At 42.8% G+C, this 17,672-nt stretch overlaps 2 protein-coding genes across 2 annotated transcripts; one reads left to right on the forward strand and one right to left on the reverse strand.

Moving 5' to 3' along the window:
* Positions 1 to 1,397: 1,397 nt before the first annotated feature.
* LOC103698093 (clathrin light chain 2-like) lies at positions 1,398 to 5,886 on the forward strand. Its single transcript, XM_008780069.4, has 3 exons — positions 1,398 to 1,920; positions 4,907 to 5,060; positions 5,160 to 5,886. The coding sequence occupies exons 1-3, from the start codon at positions 1,448 to 1,450 to the stop codon at positions 5,577 to 5,579; spliced, it is 1,047 nt and encodes a 348-aa protein (XP_008778291.2). The 5' UTR covers positions 1,398 to 1,447; the 3' UTR covers positions 5,580 to 5,886.
* A 3,970-nt stretch (positions 5,887 to 9,856) lies between these two features.
* On the reverse strand, positions 9,857 to 12,106 carry LOC103698123 (stem-specific protein TSJT1). The gene is made up of 4 exons (XM_026801539.2): positions 11,802 to 12,106; positions 11,475 to 11,715; positions 11,260 to 11,380; positions 9,857 to 10,367 (listed from the first exon to the last, which is right to left on the reverse strand). Exons 1-4 carry the CDS (start codon positions 12,005 to 12,007, stop codon positions 10,171 to 10,173), a joined length of 765 nt encoding a protein of 254 aa, XP_026657340.2. The 5' UTR covers positions 12,008 to 12,106; the 3' UTR covers positions 9,857 to 10,170.
* Between the last annotated feature and the right edge of the window lie 5,566 nt (positions 12,107 to 17,672).

Below are 17,672 nucleotides of genomic sequence, written 5' to 3' on the forward strand. Positions count from 1 at the left end.
TATATGAATACTATATTACATTGATATAATTTTACTATAATAATATTATCATGCTTAATTTTTAACATTCTCATGCTTAATTTTGGCAGATCACTTTCGGATATTAGAGATCAAAAATAGTTACAATAATCATGACATTTGGCAGTAAAAAATAAATGGAGTTACAATAAGACTATCTCATCCCACCTTCCAAAATCAACTGTTTACCTATAATTTGCTGTGTTTTTTTTTTCTTTCTACTAATTGCAATTTTATTTTCTAGATGTACACCATTTGATAGATTGTACTGTTGTTGATAGTGGTGTAATACGTAAAACGCTTTTCCATAACCAGTTTCATCTTTGCAGCCTGAACTAGTTTGAGTTTAAAAGGACCAAACATCGTGTCTTCTATTTAATTTAGGCTTGTTTTAGTCAGATGATGAAGTTTGCGTCTCGATTTTTCCTCTAAATATACGAAAGAATTTAGAGAGCTAATTAGCAGTATTGTTCTCCTTCAATCCAATTTTAAGAGAGAATATATTAATGCTCCCATGCCATTAATAGCTAACAGATCCTTCCTATAAAAATTTATCTGAAAAAATCTTCTGATTTCCAAACAGTTCTTAGGAAAAGATTCGGACAAAAATCCCATCCCCAAGAATAGATTAGGTTGCCATATTTAGGTAAATGATGATAAAATAATAATAAATTTAAGATTGCACGAGTGTGTACTTGTGTCTCTGCTTAACTAATCAAAATGAAATCAATCATTACACCATGACTCTTTTATAAAGCAAATAAACAACTTGAAAGTTGGCCTTCTTTCAAATTAAATGTCCTTATAATTTACATCTTTAATAAACTATCAACTATATTATCTACTATTTTTTCAGTGGGGTATTATCAAAATATATCGTCTTCTCACTAAAATAAATAGTTAAAAATTATTAATTGTGCCACCACGGTGGTAGCCTGGTGGTAAGAGGGCGATAATTCCGCTCGAGTTGTCCGGGTTCGAAACGAACAGGCGTCGATTAAATTTGGAGACCGAATGCTCCACGTCTGGACGGTTCGTTGGCGATTATGCTTTCCTTCCACCTATAGCTGGGTGGTGCCAGGTATGACGTACTCACCTTCGAATGAGGAGGATGTGAGTAAAATGATGTCCATCCGCATCGACGGGGCGGGGGCTTAGTGAGAGCTGCTACGTGGGGGTGGGTTGGTCCCTTTCTTCTCTCCCCCTCCCCCCCCCCAAAATTTTTTAGCAAAAAAAAAAAAAAAATTATTAATTGTCTTAAGAGATATAATTATTTTCCTCACGGGCCGGCTGCTAATTGGCAAGTCCCTATTAATAGCCCCAAGGGCAATTTGGTCACTAAAACCGCACTATACAAAAATATCACCAGACCGAGTCCCTTCCATTCATTTCTTCCACCGACCTCAGAGCGAGCGAGAAAGGGAGAGAGATGGCTTCCTCTTTCGACGCCTTCAGCAACGACGGCGAGGAGGTGATGACGGGATCCACCCGCCCCTTCGACGACGACGGCTACCTCGGCTACGACCCCCGCCTCCCCTCGCAGCGCTTCGACGCCTACTCCTCCTTCGCCGCCGACGAGGACTCCAAGGATCCCGCCGATGACTCCCCCGCCGCCGCCTTCCATGGCGGCGAGGCCTTAAGCGGCGGAGACGACGATGTCCCAGTCCGCCATGCCTCCGGCGACGCAAGCTTCCCGCCCTCCCCCGAGGGCTTCGGCTACCGCCCCCCCGATCCGCAACCGGACTTCGCCTCCTCGCCCTCCCCCTTCTCGATGCCGGAATCCAACGGGAAGTCCTACGAGGTGGCGGATCACGGCGGGGTCTTTGCTACCGACGGCCTGATCCTACCGCCGCCAAACGAGATGCAGCCGGATGAGGGGTTTATCCTGCGGGAGTGGCGGCGGTGAGACCTCTTTTTTTCGTGGTTCTGCTTTTCTGATGCTCGCTTTCTTTGATGCTTTTCTTGAATCGAGTTGATTTGTTTGAATATATAGTTCGTGGTGATATCTGTGTTGGTGATCAGGTCCGAGATTTGAATTGATATTGCTTAGATCTATGGTTTTCTACTCATTCTTTACGATAAGAAACCCAAGAAGCTGGCGAATTGACTGTTGATGTTTTCGTGATCTGAGGTTTTGCAGTGGATACTATTTCAAGATTTTGACTTCTGCTTTTCTTAAACTAGGGTTTATCAATATTTACATAAATTGACTTTTGTGTTGCTTAATTCATATAGCATACATAGCATAGAGGATGGCATGAGCTTGCATAGTTTCATGATTTACCAACAAACTTAGCTTCTCGTTTGCACGCTTTGACTAGATGCCCTTCTAAGTTATTGTAAGAGCACTTACAGCTGCATGCGTTAGAGCTGAGCAATCCACATTTAGGAAGAGAAGCGTGACCTATTTGGTTGGTTTTCTGCAAGAGCGTTGTCCAGGTATTCATCGGTTATAGTAATTTTCAGTCACAGTATTTGTGAGCAAACTATGCAATAGGCCTCTCTTGTTTCCTGGTAGCATGATTAAAGATTTCGTTTGGGGGTGGATCTTTGTGATTGACTGAATTGAATGGTGGTTGAGCCGATATGTAAATTTATGTGATGCCTTTGTTCTTGAAACCTTAGTATAAAGGCCAACTTTATATTTTAGCATTTCACGATTAGAGCAAGGTGGATTTTGAAAAAAAAATAAAAATAGGGCCCTTTGTTACTAGGATTAGAGCTAGTCATATTTTCAGATCGAATGTTGAACAAGTTGTAGTTGACTAGGGTTGGCATTGGTAATTCTGATACTTAGAGATCCAACCATGAATCATTTTCTTCTCTTCGAGAGCAAACTATCGATGATGAATTGTGTTGGAAAAGTATAAGTTAGTTCTGTGATAGAGGACCTTCCAATATGAGTCATTGTTTTATTGTTTAGCCAGACTTGGTGCCACGTAGATGGGATAATGCTTGTAGGCTGTGGAAGCATGATCAGATCCCTTTACCTTGCAGATAAACAAGCAAGCCCCTCTTTCATATGTATCTTCTTGAAGTTTTGATATTTAAGTCTCTAATGATGTTCACTTGGCCGTCTGCAATTTTGGAAGAAAATTTACCTTGAGACTTGGAAATGAAAGTGCTTGAAGTACTGTGTGTTTTGAGGTGGTGAGATTTGAAGTTGAGATGGTTCTAGAGAGTCAAACTAATATTGGAATCATGGGAGAAAATATGCTTTTTTAGGCAGGATGGAAAAGTTTTGCTATTTTTATTGTGGCAAGCATCCATATATATTCTTTAAAAATCTAGTGGTCTTTATGAATTAGATTAAGGATCACCATGTAACCTCTATATGCAAGTGAATTTGACAGAAATCAGTTACCATTCATCTTTATTGTGTCAAAATGGAGAGTCGTGGAAAATTGAGTGGTTATTCTACTTCTTTTTTTGAAGTTTTATTGACGCTTTTAAGGTTATAAAATTGACTCTTATATGAACTTGCTGCAACCCACAAAATAATCTCCATACTAAGCACTCTAGTATTGCAACAATGTAATGGGTCTATAAAAGGGAAACGGATGATGCCTTTGACAGATAATAGATGCAAATATGCCTTGTCTTTTTTTTAGAAAGGAAGTTGCTCCATTTAAGCTACTTGAGAAAGACAACCTTGTAGGATTAAAGGGCTTGGAAAGTTAATATGACTTACTCAAAAGGAATCATTTTGCGTCTCTCCAGGCCACTTGCATTTTTGAATGAGCACATTATATATGTATGTCTATATGCATATATAGTCTATTATGATGGTTCATAATTCCTATATTATAGGGAAGCTATTTTGTGAAACTTCGTGTGTGTTTTGAGGAACATCTTCCTTTATCTAAAAGAATTTCAGCTATTGGATATATTCGACTCTAAATTGATTGAGAATGAGAAGATATTGGATTCTCAATGCTGGCAAACTGACCTCAAAGCCCTTCATGAGCTCGTAGGTCCCTACTTTGGAGAAGCTCTAATTTTTTCTATAGTTATTCGTGACTTAGAACCATAGTAATGGAAACTTTGCTAATTAAACAATGATACGGTAAATTCTTATAGAGCATCTGACCACAAACTGCCTCGGTTGGGAGAATAGGGAACAGTTGAAATGTGCCTCCTGATTGCAAGGTCAGCATTGTCTTGACAAAGTGGATGATATTGAATATATGCTTAAGTCCATTTACTTGAACAGCTAAAATGTATCTTGCCTGGAGAAGGATTTTTTATGTTTTTGTACATTGCGTTATGTGGTATTGCACACTTCTTCTTAGTTGATGATTTGTCTATTTCATATTCCTTTCTAGTGCATACACCTGAAAGGCAGGTAAGTTGGTAGATGGAAAGGGAAGTAGGTTAGTGGTGGATGTTTGTGAAAGTTATGGTGGTTCTTCTGAGGATGTGCATGCAGTTTATGGTGGTTCTTTTGACAGGATTTCATGTACAGTGAACAAAGCCCAGATCCCATCTGCCTGTTTTGAGACATAGTATAAAACCAAGTTTCTTGACGACTTGTGATCATCCTAATGTAGTTGTAACTGTTTGTAGTTGATATTAGCTACAAGGGGTTTATATTTAACGACTTATAAGAGTTGTGATTGAATGTTTTTCTAGCCTGCTATTGTTTACTGAGCTTGCATCATGTGTGGAGTAATTTGCGGGATTAAAAAGGTTTAACCTCCCAGTCCATATATAATCCCATTAATTTCCTCTCTGATGATTCATTGTATTTTGTTTGAGTACCGGTTGTTCTGCTTTTATAGTGACTGTGTCAGCTTTTCTCATAATTCTTTTCCTACTGCATTCCATTTTAATATTGTTGGAGGTAAAGGTTAAACATGGTTGTTTTAATTTGAACCACCATAAGCAGCCAAAATGCTATTCTTCTTGAGGAGAAAGAAAGGAAGGAAAAGGAGTTACGGAACCAAATTATTGCTGAAGCTGATGAATACAAGCAAGCTTTCTATGAGAAAAGGAAGTTAAACTGTGAGACAAACAAGATCCACAATAGAGAGAGGGAGAAGGTATGAAGTAATAATTCTGTTTGAATACAAGCTTTTTTCTTTGCCATTGGAATGCTTGTTCAAAGTTGCAATCATTGTTGCTTACTGCCTGTTGCCCAGCTATTCCTGGCCAACCAAGAGAAATTCCACGCCAATGCTGACAAGCATTACTGGAAAGCAATCTCGGAGCTGATACCACACGAGTTACCCAGCATTGAGAAGAAGGGAAAGAAAGAGCGAGAGAAGAAGCCGTCTATCGTTGTTGTGCAGGGGCCAAAGCCGGGCAAGCGCACCGATCTCTCGAGGATGCGCCAAATATTGGTGAAACTCAAGCATAATCCCCCACCACACATGAAACCCTCTCCCCCACCAGCCCCAGCCAAAGATGGAGTTGCTGCTGGTGCGGCTGTTGCAAGCAAGCAGGGAACACCCGCTAAAGAGGCCAAAGCTAATGGCAGCAAGCCAACCAAGGAACAGCCTTCTGCAGCAACAACGGAAGGCCAGTCAGGCACAGTGGAAGAGCCTGCTCCCACTGCATGAATACGAGGCTGAAAGCCCTGTTTGGTTGGACATGCTATAAAACGGTCTGCTTATGTTTCTATATATATATAAAAAATGTTGTAGGAAGCCTTAGTCTCTCCATTTGGCAGCAGAGATGAAGTTCCTTTCATATTTGCTTCCTACTTATAATCATTTTATTGTTTTATATTATGTAGAGATCTGTTGTTAGCTCAGGCTATATTCTCTTGGCTTTGTTTATCAGGAGTTGGGCGTGTGATGTGCTGGTGCTTTATTATCAGATAACTCTGTTGGATTACATGAATTTGATAACCGACTTCCTAAATCATTTTGTTTTGGCTGTCACAAGTTCAGTTGGCTGCAGAAATTAGAATTATTGAGCATAAACAGTTTCACTGCAGTGTTGTTTTGGTCAAGGTAGGTGCATTCAGAATGATGTTTAGTACAAGATGATGTAGGTTTGAAAGAAGTAAAGCATATACTTTGCCATTCTACATTGCAAAAGCTCTCATCAGGAAGCCCACATTTTATTTTATGTTATAATACATATAGCCGCAGTACATTTTTCTCACAGGGATATTTACAAACAACACAGTTTTGGCATACTGTCGGGGTAGAATCATATGTTGGAAGCAGTGGTTTCCTAGTTCTCATGGATTTGATGCGTCTCTTTTTTCTTTTTCTTTAGTTTATTGTTATTATTATTTTTTGTGCGCGCGCTCTGATGTATTAAACTTAAGCCATCATCAGTAAAGCACAATTTGGAAAGAAGATTTTTTTTTTTTTTTTGAGGAAGAATGAGGGTTATTGGCTGATAGCCCACCCAATTTTTTAGTAGTATCATTGGATTTTGAATTTGCAATCGCCAAACACATCAGTGAGATCCTCAAAAGGCTAAGAAACATATGACTAATAGCACGGATTTATTTAGGACAAAGCAAAGTCAGCCCGCCAAACCAAGTTCCATTTACAAGATTCCATTCCATAAAGATCTGTCAAAAAATTCTTTTTAGAAAAAGAACCCAAGGCACAAATATGTGAGCACCCAAGGCAAAAGAGCAGTAAAGATCGAGGCACTGTCCTTGGCAAGGAAGCTTCAGCAGGTAGCTAATAGGGAAGCACTTTGACGAAGCTGAGATTAATCTGAAAGTCGTAGGCTTGCAGTCCTTGTTGTAATGGCTGCCACTTCAATGTCGCAAGTCGAGATGTCTTCTTTTTCTTTTTCTCTTTTTTATTCCTACATTGATTTCTATCGTGTTACCTGGGCAACGGGTATTCAGTGGCCCATATTGAGTTTATTTGCTGCAACATTGATCGCTGACTTGATTCATTGACGGCTATAATCATAAGATATGCCAATATGATTACCATTGAATCAAGTCTGCTATCAAATATCATAGCTTGTGCATCTTCCACCACAGAAAAATTGCCATCCATGGCATATAGTATCTTTTGAATTGCACCTACAATCTGCAAAATTATAGTGAAAAGATACAAGTTAACATACAGAATAGGTCAAGCTGGTGGAAAATTCCTATATGCTCACATAGCAATAAAAGTATGCACATATGCACGGAACCATGTAAGCATTTTTTTTTTCTCTCATTAGGTAAGAATGTAAGCATCCAATTGAGGACCTTTTGTCTCATTATACTTAGTGATTAATGAAAAAGAAATTGCATAGTGTAGAACTTGGAGAGAATATTTCTCCATACCCGCGGACGCTCCATTCCAGGTGCCTGGCACAAGCTCAATCTCTTTTAATTTAGCAAATTAGAATCCCCTTTCCTTCTCGAGGCTATCAACCAAAATCTTCAACTCAGTCATCTGCATTCATAACAGTTACATTATTTTGGAAAAAGAAGTTCTTAATATTGCTTTCAGGTTTCCTGCTCGTCGTAAGCTTGTCTTCCTCTGGTGGATTTTTATGTTTTTGTACATTGCGTTATGTGGTATTGCACGCTTCTTCTTAGTTTATGATTTGTTTATTTCATATTCCTTTCTAGTGAATACACCTGAAAGGCAGGTAATACGTTTTTTTCAGAATGAGGGCGAACTGTTCCAGCTCGTCCACTAAGGGCGAGTCCTTTCTGTCGTCGAGGAGTTGGAACTTTGGATGGATAGAAGGAGATCGACAGGGTTAATTAAGCGTCTCCTAGTAACTTATATTTGTTTTCTTGCGAAGGAATGAATAGGAGGAGGAGGGAGAAGGCGGGATTATATCATGAGCTGGCTTCGGGTCTGAAAACGGGCGTGTGCAAGGAACGGCGTTGTTGCCATTCTTAAGATTCTCCAACTTTCCGCCGTTGTTTTGAATAAAGGCCATGGTTTTTGTGGGTCTAATTCTGCAACGGCTCCTACCACCTTTGATGCTGCTCGTCTATTTCTATGCATACAACATGACTGCAAAATGGCACTTTGCAAAGTGTGGATTCCCTATGGTGCACTGCACGAGTAGCACTCATGCAATCCGTCCACGTCTTCGGCCGTGCATAGCAGCGCATGCAATTCATAACCCCGAGAGCCATTCAGTAGGGCACGAACCGATGCACCCAGCACGGCACACGTAAAGTGCTATGCAACCCTAGATGGCCGCTATGAACAAGGCAGTTCATGAGCACATATAGTATGCACATTGTTTAATGTTCTTCATCTCTTGATTGCAGCCATTCAGAAATGCATAGCACCCTCCAGTGCATAAGCTGCATCACAGATGATCCTAATTGTTCACTGTATGCGTAGCATTAGCCACAAAGAAACAACTCTTTCATCTCATAGCAGAACTTAGGATGGCATTTTGTTGTTTTTAATCACACATTCATAGAGCTAGTAATTCAAATTTAACTTCCTTATATTATAATTTAAATGTAGTTAAAATTATTGTTTAATACAAAGTAATACAGAGGAGTCTATGGAGGGACCGGTAATTAAATTTCTATGTTAATTAAAAAAATCAATTATGATATCCTACAATATATCCAAGAATTAAATTTTCTACGAATTTGAAGGCAAACGCTCATCAAAGTTCCACAATATGGAAAGCAACATTGTTATAATCCATACGAACAAAATTGAAACTTCTTTGGTTTAGTTGTGTGATTATAAAAAAACCAAAAAAAAGTCACTGAGGTTATAACAGCCTACAACAATAGTAAGCAATGGCCGCTGTACAGCTACAAATCTTGTCAAACACATGTTCCGTAAGCATGGTATGAAGAATTACGGGCATCGGATTTAGCTTCCTTTAATTGAAATTATTATTATTATTCCATTAGTTGATATGGAATCGCTAAAAGTCGGGCGTTTGGGGTTCAAGGATGAGGGGGCTTCGGGCGTTTGGGGTTCAAGGATGAGGGGGCTTCTAGGATATCGGGAAAACCTAGCTCACTCTCTTCCGCGTGTGAATAACATTTGTTACCTTGTACAGGAAAGTCTAAATCCCATATCTTTGACCTTAAGTTGTCTCAATTTATGATTTAAGCAAGCTGAATAGATCCTTCATTAAATCAGATTTGGGTTAGTTCCAAGTCTTGCGGACTCTGAGGTCAACTTTTGAGATCTAACCAGTTTTAACTTAATTTCATCCAATCTAACCAAATAGGCCTAGCATTTGGAATCTGCATGAATCCATGAACACTTGGCACTGTCTCAAGCTTGATTTTGATCCTAAGTCCACTTTCGTCCTTCCAGTCTTCCCATCCCTCCAATCTTTTGTGTTTGCTGATGAACATATTTTCAATTGTAGTCTACATAAAAGGGACAAATAGAAAATCTATCCCGAAAAAGATCAGAACTCCTACTAATCCCACTATTCCCTGCCAAATTCTCAATTGTATGACATTGCTTTTTCATTTGCACGCCACTGAGGGAGCCAAAATTTCAAATCCAACTTTAGTTTCTTGATGCATGGAACACATCGAAAAATTATTAAATGGACCAGATCCGAATCTAGAATAAATTTATCCTAAATAGATTATTCATTTCACCCTAAAGTTAAATTATTAGGTGGATTCATCACCCTAAATCCAGCGTCTAGGAGCGCTTTAATAAGAACGGATACGACTTATAATACGCCCGTGCGCATTGCACAACACGCGCCACCTTGTGCTTCGATGCAAATCATGCAAGGATACATTAAACACCACCAAAAAGCCCGAGCTAGATCAGTTTTTTCTATATATATATATATATATATAAAAGATAGACACTAGATCACACACTTGAACCACCACCATGGTACATTGCAAAGGGAACCCGAAACCCATTAAAACAAAGAAGAAGAAAAAGAAGACCAAACGGACGTGCCACCTTGTGCATCGACGCAATGATATATTAAACACTACCAAAAAAGGCTGAGGTAGATCAGTTTTTTGTTGTATATATGTATATAAAAGATAGACACTAGATATACAGCCAGACACTTAAACCACCACCATGGTACACTGCAAAGGGAACTCGAAACCCATTAAAACAAAGAAGCAGAAGCAGAAGAAGAAGAATAAGAAGAAGAAGAAGAAGACCAAACGTAAACTAAATCAGCAGCAGCAGCAGCAGAAGAAGCAGAGCAAGATGGGATTGGTCGTCTCTTGTTGCTGGCAGCAGGAGCAGGAAGCTAGAGCATGGACTCGTCCCAGAAAGTCCAGTTGGTGGCGCTGCCGACCCGCGGCATGCTGTTAATCCTGGAATAGGTGTCGACCTTGAAGTTGGCACCGCACATCACCCCCTCGCTGTCCACCCTCGGCATTGGCCTCAACTTGTTCATCGGATGCTCGAAGCTCTTCAGACCTCCCTCGCTATGAAACATGCACCCTGCATCCAATTCACCAACAAATTCATGAAAACTTATATAATACTTGGTGTTTCATCCCCAAACCAAATCTCTTTCTTGGGTTATTATGCTATCCAGGCCACCTCACCCATAACTTTAAGCAATGACTTATTCAGCATAACTCTGCATCTTTCTTCCTTTTTTTTTTTGGGAAAATGTTCGAGATAAATTTTTTAGTACTTTATCCTCTTCAATCAGAATAAAACTATTCGATCAAAATAAGTCAGCTTTTTTTTTTGCTTAAAAAAAGGGAGCAGGGGGAGGAAGGGACAAGCCCAACCCCGCGTAGCAGCCCCCACTGGGCCCCCCACCCCGCCGGGAGAATGTTCGATGCGGGCAAACCGGGTCGTGTGTTGGGCACGCCGACCTATTTTACTTATACCCTCCCCACCCGTGAGCCGGCTTGGTTACCCGACCCGACCCTCCATGTGAGTACGTCACACCTGGCACCACCCAGGCTATCAGCCGACCAGTAGCACTTCCAGACCTCGTGTCCGGGCGTGGAGCATTCGGTCCCCAAATTTAATCGACGCCCGCGCGTTTCGAACCTGGAACCACTTGGTTGGAAGTAAACGCCCCGTTCCAACTGAGCTACCACCTTGGTGGCAAATAAGTCAGCTTTATCCCTCTGGTCTAGCAACGAACTTATTCCTAGCAAAATTAACTATGCTGGAACCAAACAGGGCACGGTTCTCCATCAAGTAATTATATATGCGATATATTTTTTGGTAATAAACCAAGGTTAATTTGGCTTTAATTTCTACCTTCCCTCCCTGCAAACTCTTACTATTAAGACAGAAATTTGCATATAAATCATAAATTAATTAATTAGAGCACATTCACATACAAAGGCTTAAAAAAAAAAAAACATACCGGTAGGGAAAGGAGCGTATGATTTGCCGCAGCCGCCTTTGATGATTCCGACATCATCACAGATCACGACCGATCCATCCGCCGCTATGCCCCAGAATAGCGGGATCTTTCCATCCGCGCTCTGCATGCGCCCCAATTCCAAATAACAAGAATAAGAACTCCGCATCCGCCGCAGCGGACATGAATAAACCGAGAATATATAAATTTATATATACCAGAGCCGCGAAGACGGTGCCGGCCTTGCTATCGTAGACCACGAAGGCGAAGGAGCCGGCGAGGTCCTTGAGGACCTGGTCCGCCGGGTACGGCCCACGGTCGCGCAGCGTCCGGTAGGCCTCGATCACCAGCAGCGCCTCGTTGGTGTTCTTGGACAGGCCGTACTGCCTGATCAAAGAGCACAAGTTATCGAGCCCCCCCACGAACATACAGTAGATGTCGTCGAAGCTACAGAACAACCTGCACCCAGACAAAAACATGAGAGAGAGAGAGAGAGAGAGAGAGACCGGGGGTCGTATATATATGGGACCGATCAGAAGCCGTGCCTTTGGTGGGGAGAGTGGTTGGAGTGGGAGGGGACGCAGGAGAGGGCGGCGCCGCCGCTGAAGGTGGCGGAGAAGGAGTCCTCAGGGTGGAGGCTGTGGAACTCCCGGAGGATTTCCTCCGGGTTCTTGGGGGCACGCCGGCCGCTGCCGGGGCTGTTGAGCTCCTGCGGCGGGTGAGCGAACGCCTTGTGGAATATCGCCAACATCTTCTCTATTCTCTCTGTTTCTAAAATTCAAGAAAAGTGAAGCAAAATGGAATGAAGCTTTTGATAGGGAACGGGATGGTGTATATATGGTTGGGCGGAGACGGATATGGGCGAGAGGATAAGGATCCCTATTCCCCATGCTAGAATTGCGCAGCTATTCCTGACATCCGAGATATGAACACTTGCCGAGTATGCTTACCGTTCTCACATTTGACTTGGTCTCACGGGCGGTGAGGATAAATCGGGCAGCGGTAAGAAAAGGAGCACGATGTGGCGACCTTATCCGCTGACGCGGATCCACGATACCGCCCACCGTTTAGCTCGAGTAATTAATTCTGTGTACGAGGTACCACGTCAGGCATCGGACAGGCTGGAGATGGAAGCCTTTTTTGGCTTGAGGAAAACGAGGCAAGGGAAAAAGAAGACCGCCGTGGGTCCCACTCGCACGGGGAGAGTGGACCGGGCTGCGTTGGGCCGTGGGTCCCACTCGCACGAGGCCGGTGGTTTTGCAGGACGATGGGTGGGGCCCGGTCCGTCTCCTGCGTTGGTGTTAAAAGTCCGAGAGGACGCTGTCACCTTGTTTCTCCGTTTCTGGGGATGACGGTAAATTGCTCCCTCGTCCTGTTCTTAGATTCTTTGCTACGCCCCAGCACACCTCCGGCTGTTGTTTTTTTTTTTTATTTATACAGCTTACATTCTTTATATAGCACCTTATCTTAGCCTATAATTATGTAGTTCCAGCTCTATATATTGCTTGTACAATCTTTTTCCATGCAACATGAGATAGTATCTTTCTCTATTCAATGTACGATAATTTTTTTTCTCGCTTATTTTGCCCGTGGGACCGTCTCTATGATCGCTGGTTTGCCACAAGAATATGCATGCGTAGATTGTTAGCAAGCACGACGATGGTATGCATTCTCATGCATTGAGATAGTCATCATCTAAATCAACCTTATCCAAAAAAATTTCTGAAAAAAATATTTACAGCCGAAATACATCAAAATGTTAGACTTTTTTATTCTCAATCCAAATTGTTAATCCTAAAATCTGAAAATTGTAGGGGATTGAGGGATTTTTTCAAGATCTTCCTAAATCAGGAATAATAGCTTCAAGTGATCTAGATACATTCTGTCTAGCTTACCATCCAAAATTCATCCATCTCTTAATCTGAAGCTAAACTAAAATTTTTTATAGATTACATGTATAGAAAAGACAAATAGATAGAAAGTGTGTCATCCCTTCCAAATATTGAAGTAATTGCTATTACTAAAATACCCCTTTTAATAAAGATCACCTCTATGTTAACAAATAAAGCGCTAAAAGCAGTTGCAAAAGCTCGCGGAGATGCACACCATTATGAATACGACATCTAGATAGCGATTCTGCGATGGTTATTGAATGGATTCAGCAGATTTTCGGAGAAGGGTCGGTAATTACCACCTACTTCTGAGAGATATTCGGGCTATGGTTCGTGGTGAGATGGTGCTTCAGACGAAGCATGTATTTAGAAAGGCAAAAGGGGTCGCGAATTGGGTAGCTTTTTTTGTTGCCAACCACTCCGAGAACTACACTGGGTGGGAGAGGCGGAGTTGCCTAGTGCTTTTCTTTATATTTTGCTTTTTGACTTTCTTAACTATATTTATATACAGTTATATATATATATGATACTTCTGTATTTACCAAGAAAAAAAAAAGCGACATGGGTTCAGAGGTGCCTCAACAAGTCAGGAAGATATTTTTCCCAGATGTAAGAAGCGGGGCCGGCAGAACCTGGCGTGACCCACCGCACCTTATCACAATCAAAAGCAGCAAAAAGAGAGAAAAAAAAGTAGCTTCTGGTCGAAATCATTACACCCACTAGATCTCTCCCAGTGCAGTGTGTCCTTTCATGATTGCGCAGTAGTTAGGAATTGCTTGACTAAATACCAGGGTTGTGCTATAAACAGGCACTTAATTTGATACTAAGGTCCCTTCACCATATCCACTTCCACCAGAACATTAGTCTCCTAGATAGATCTCGTCGTCACTTTCTGAGTACATAGATCGCATAAAGCAATAACGACCATTCTTCCTTTTGGAGCATCGCCCACAATTCCATATCACATGTCTTGAATAGAAGGCCTGAAATATCAGTATTTGGTAGTGCTATCAATCATGTAATTGCATCCAAAAGCAAAAAAGTCATCATCAAGCGTGACTAAAGTCATGTACCAAATAGCATCTCCAATCAAGATCTTTATACCAAAGATTCCAGCCACCCTCTACATATTGATGCAGATCAAAGCTTGACAGAAGTCTCCGAAAGCTACCTATGGATTAGAAAAATATGATACAATATGGTAGTGGAGGCATCAAGTCTCGAACTGGAACCATACAAGTGTGCGAGGCTATAATTTCAGAGCAATAATAAAATTTTTTCGATCTTCGAAAATTAATTTAACAAAAATTCAGTCAATCATTTTCATAAATAAATATCTTAAAAGTAACCACGATTACGCCAAAGATCGAGCCACTCTCTCCATACTGATGTAGAGCGAAGCCTGACAGAAGTCTCCGAGAACTCGAGGTAATATGTAAGACCACTAACTACCTATCGATTAAAAAATATGATACAGTAGAGGTGTCATGACTCGAACTGGAAACGGAACAGAGGCCATATGCCTGCAAAAGAGACTATACAAGCATATAAGACTATAATTTTAGAAACATGCATGATGCTTATTGATATTGAAGATTTATGTGACATATTTTGGTTTCGAGCTCAAATTAAAATTCTCGAGTAGAAAGCTTCTTTCAACTGCAGAATCTGATATTAAGAATGCACTAAGAGCTAAGATTAAATGCTAAAGAGTTCTCATGCTTTTGATCATACTATGCAGTAGAGAAAAATCTAAATTCTTAAATGGATTTTGCTGGAGTCTGATTGTCCATTGTATTACTGATAAACACAAAATTGCACTTTAAACATAGCAAGGAGTGGATTGCGTCCTCTCAGACTTGAATTTGGGTGCGAATCAAGCAGCCTTTTCCCAGAACTTTGTTCAGGTTGAAGAAAAAATTCTGTGGGAAAGACTCAGCAAATAGTCCTCATTACTTGCAGCTGCGATCTTCTGGGTCTGCTGGAAGGAGAGGAACTCATGAATTTTTCAGAACAAGTTCTCTTCCACTTCTTCAATTGCATCTCCCAGTCTCGGCCTCTTGAATGATTGGTCAATACTTTGCCATCACCAACGAGCTTCAGGGCTTCACAAAAAATTCGGGTGAAGATTAAGGAAATTCCAAGAGAAGTGCCTGAGGAATGAATCATTGGTTTGAAGAGGCGAAAAGAATGAAAACGAATTGAAACCCCGCTTGCCTCTCGACCCTCTTATCCCTCTTTTTTTTTTTTTTTGGGTATAATGACTTATACGCTTCTAATATGGATACATTTAAAAAAAGTAAAAAAACAATACATCATAGAGTGCTCTAGACAGCTCCCTTTCTCCGACCCATAGGATCCTCTCGGACAACATCGCCTCTCACTATGGCTCGGATGTTCTAGAGGAGAGGGTGGCACCCACCCACGCCACCGATGCCTTCTCGATCTAGCCAATCACCGTGGCCGAATCACCCTCGAGCAAGACTGCACTGGCCCGCAGAACATGTTGTGTGTGAGGACCGGTCCATTCACCGGCCCGTATCCAATTGGGCTAGTGGGCCAGCCCAATGAAGCCAGCCATTTGGAGTCCGCCACCTCGTCCTTAAGGGGAGGGGCAGATGTCAATAGAAGGGAGGTGTTGCTGCCAGGTGTTAATACAGTGACAATCGCTTAAAAACCTCTCGACACGTCGCTTAGAACCCCCCAAACGCCTTCCTTCCTCCTGGTACGCTCCCTCCCAAATTCGGACGCTGCCAGATCTCAGCACCCCGTCGGCTGGACATCTACGCCGACATCCCCGCCATAGCAGCTGACCTCCGGTGGTCGCCAGAGCCTCTCTTCACCTTACTCCATCACCGACACCCGCTGCTTGGGTCAGTGAGGTAACATCCATCCATTTCTCCGTCCCTTCCTTCCTTCCTGATGTTCATAGCCTTGCTTTTCCTCCCAATCTGCTCAGGATAACAAAGAAAAGAAAGAAAGAAACAAAGAAGCAAAGAAGAAGAAAAATAAGAAAAGAGGAAGAGGGGACTCACCGGGGAGACGTCGCGTGCGGCGGCGGCCGGCTTCGGCTGCGAACGGCGCTGATACGGGCGTCGGCCGCGGGCCAGCCGAGGATGCCGCCGGCACGAGCGTCGGCTGCAGGCCGGCCGAGGGCACCGCCGGCTGTGGCCGACCTCTCCCGAACTCACTGCCTCCCCTCGCAGGAGAAGAAAGGGGGAAAGAAAAGAGGGATCGGGAGAGAAGGAAGGAAAGAGAGGAGGAGAGGAAGCTCTGGGAAGAAGAAGGAACAGGGACTCACCGATTCGACGTAGCGTGCGGTGGCCACCGGCTTCGGCCGCGAGGGCCGCCGGCACGAGCCTCGGCCGCAGGCCGGCCGAGGATGCGGACGTCGAGCGTCGGCCGCGAGCGCGGCCGAGGGCGCCGCGGGCTTCGGCCGCGGGTGACGGCCGAGGGCACCGCCGGCCGTGGCATGACCCCAAGCTCGGCCTCTCCCAAGCCGCCGCCTCTTCTTCCTTGAGATGGGAAGGGGAGGAGGTTAGAGTGGAAAGAGGGTCCGGGAGAGCCGTCGGGGGAAGCTTCGGGAAGAAGAAGAAAAAGAAGAGAGGAAGAGGGGACTCATCCTCGTCGTCGTGTGCGGCGGCCGCCGGCTTTGGCCGCGAGCACTGTCGCCGCAGGCGCGGCCGAGAGCGCTGCAAGCTCAGCCGAGGACGCCGTCCGTCGCGGCCCGGCTCCCCTTCCGCTCGCCGTCCCCCCTTCCACTCGCCGTCCCCCCCCCCCTCTTCGTCGGAGAAGAGAGGAGGAGACCGTCGTCCTCTCTTCGCCGGAGAGTAGAGGAGAAGAGGAAGGGGAGATCGGGATGAAAGAAGAAGGGAGGAGAGGAAGCTTCGGGAAGGAGAAGAAAAGAAAAAGGAGAAGAGAAGAAAAGGAAAGAAAAAGGGAAAGAAAAAAAAAGAAAAAGAAAAAGAAGGAAAAGAGAAGGAAAAAAAAAAGAAAAAAAAAATAAAATGGGTTTAGCCAAATTTTACTAACCCAAGCCCAATTAGACTGGGCTAAGTCTAAATCTGAGCTCAATCAGATTGGGCTAAGTCTGGACGAGCCCAAACTATAAATTGGGTTAAATCCGAGCTAATTTAAGTTAAATTGAAATGGGTCCGAACCCAATTAAGCTGAGTTGGTCTCAGCAGACCTAATTGATTGTGAATCGGCCCAAATGAGCCACATTGACCAAATCAGAGGACCCAATTGGCTAGAAAAAGTTGGACTGAATTATAAACGAGGCCCCATCCTTTAATTAAAAACCCAATCAACCCATGTGGACCCAATCTGGTTTTAAATCGAGCCCCAAAGGCTCTAAATTGGGTAAATTGGACTTGGGCTAGATCCTTGGATGGGATCCAAGCAAGCAAGTTCATAGTATGATGAACTAAGAAGTTTTATAATAAATAAATGGGGAATAATGTGATCCCTATGGTGTTGTTTTAGGTGATTAAGGATTTGTCACCTGGACTTGAGAAATTTGGA

This window comes from Phoenix dactylifera, chromosome 18 (assembly GCF_009389715.1).
Source record: "Phoenix dactylifera cultivar Barhee BC4 chromosome 18, palm_55x_up_171113_PBpolish2nd_filt_p, whole genome shotgun sequence".
Taxonomy (NCBI): Eukaryota; Viridiplantae; Streptophyta; class Magnoliopsida; order Arecales; family Arecaceae; genus Phoenix; species Phoenix dactylifera.

Coding starts and splice junctions, on each gene's coding strand:
- LOC103698123 (XM_026801539.2), bottom strand. CDS start 12,007: ATGTTGGCGATATTCCACAAGGCGTTCGCTCACCCGCCGCAGGAGCTC. Junction 11,716..11,801: donor AACCACTCTCCCCACCAAAG/GCACGGCTTCTG, acceptor GTCTGGGTGCAG/GTTGTTCTGTAGCTTCGACG. Junction 11,381..11,474: donor GCACCGTCTTCGCGGCTCTG/GTATATATAAAT, acceptor GGGCGCATGCAG/AGCGCGGATGGAAAGATCCC.
- LOC103698093 (XM_008780069.4), top strand. CDS start 1,448: ATGGCTTCCTCTTTCGACGCCTTCAGCAACGACGGCGAGGAGGTGATG. Junction 1,921..4,906: donor ATCCTGCGGGAGTGGCGGCG/GTGAGACCTCTT, acceptor CACCATAAGCAG/CCAAAATGCTATTCTTCTTG. Junction 5,061..5,159: donor ACAATAGAGAGAGGGAGAAG/GTATGAAGTAAT, acceptor CCTGTTGCCCAG/CTATTCCTGGCCAACCAAGA.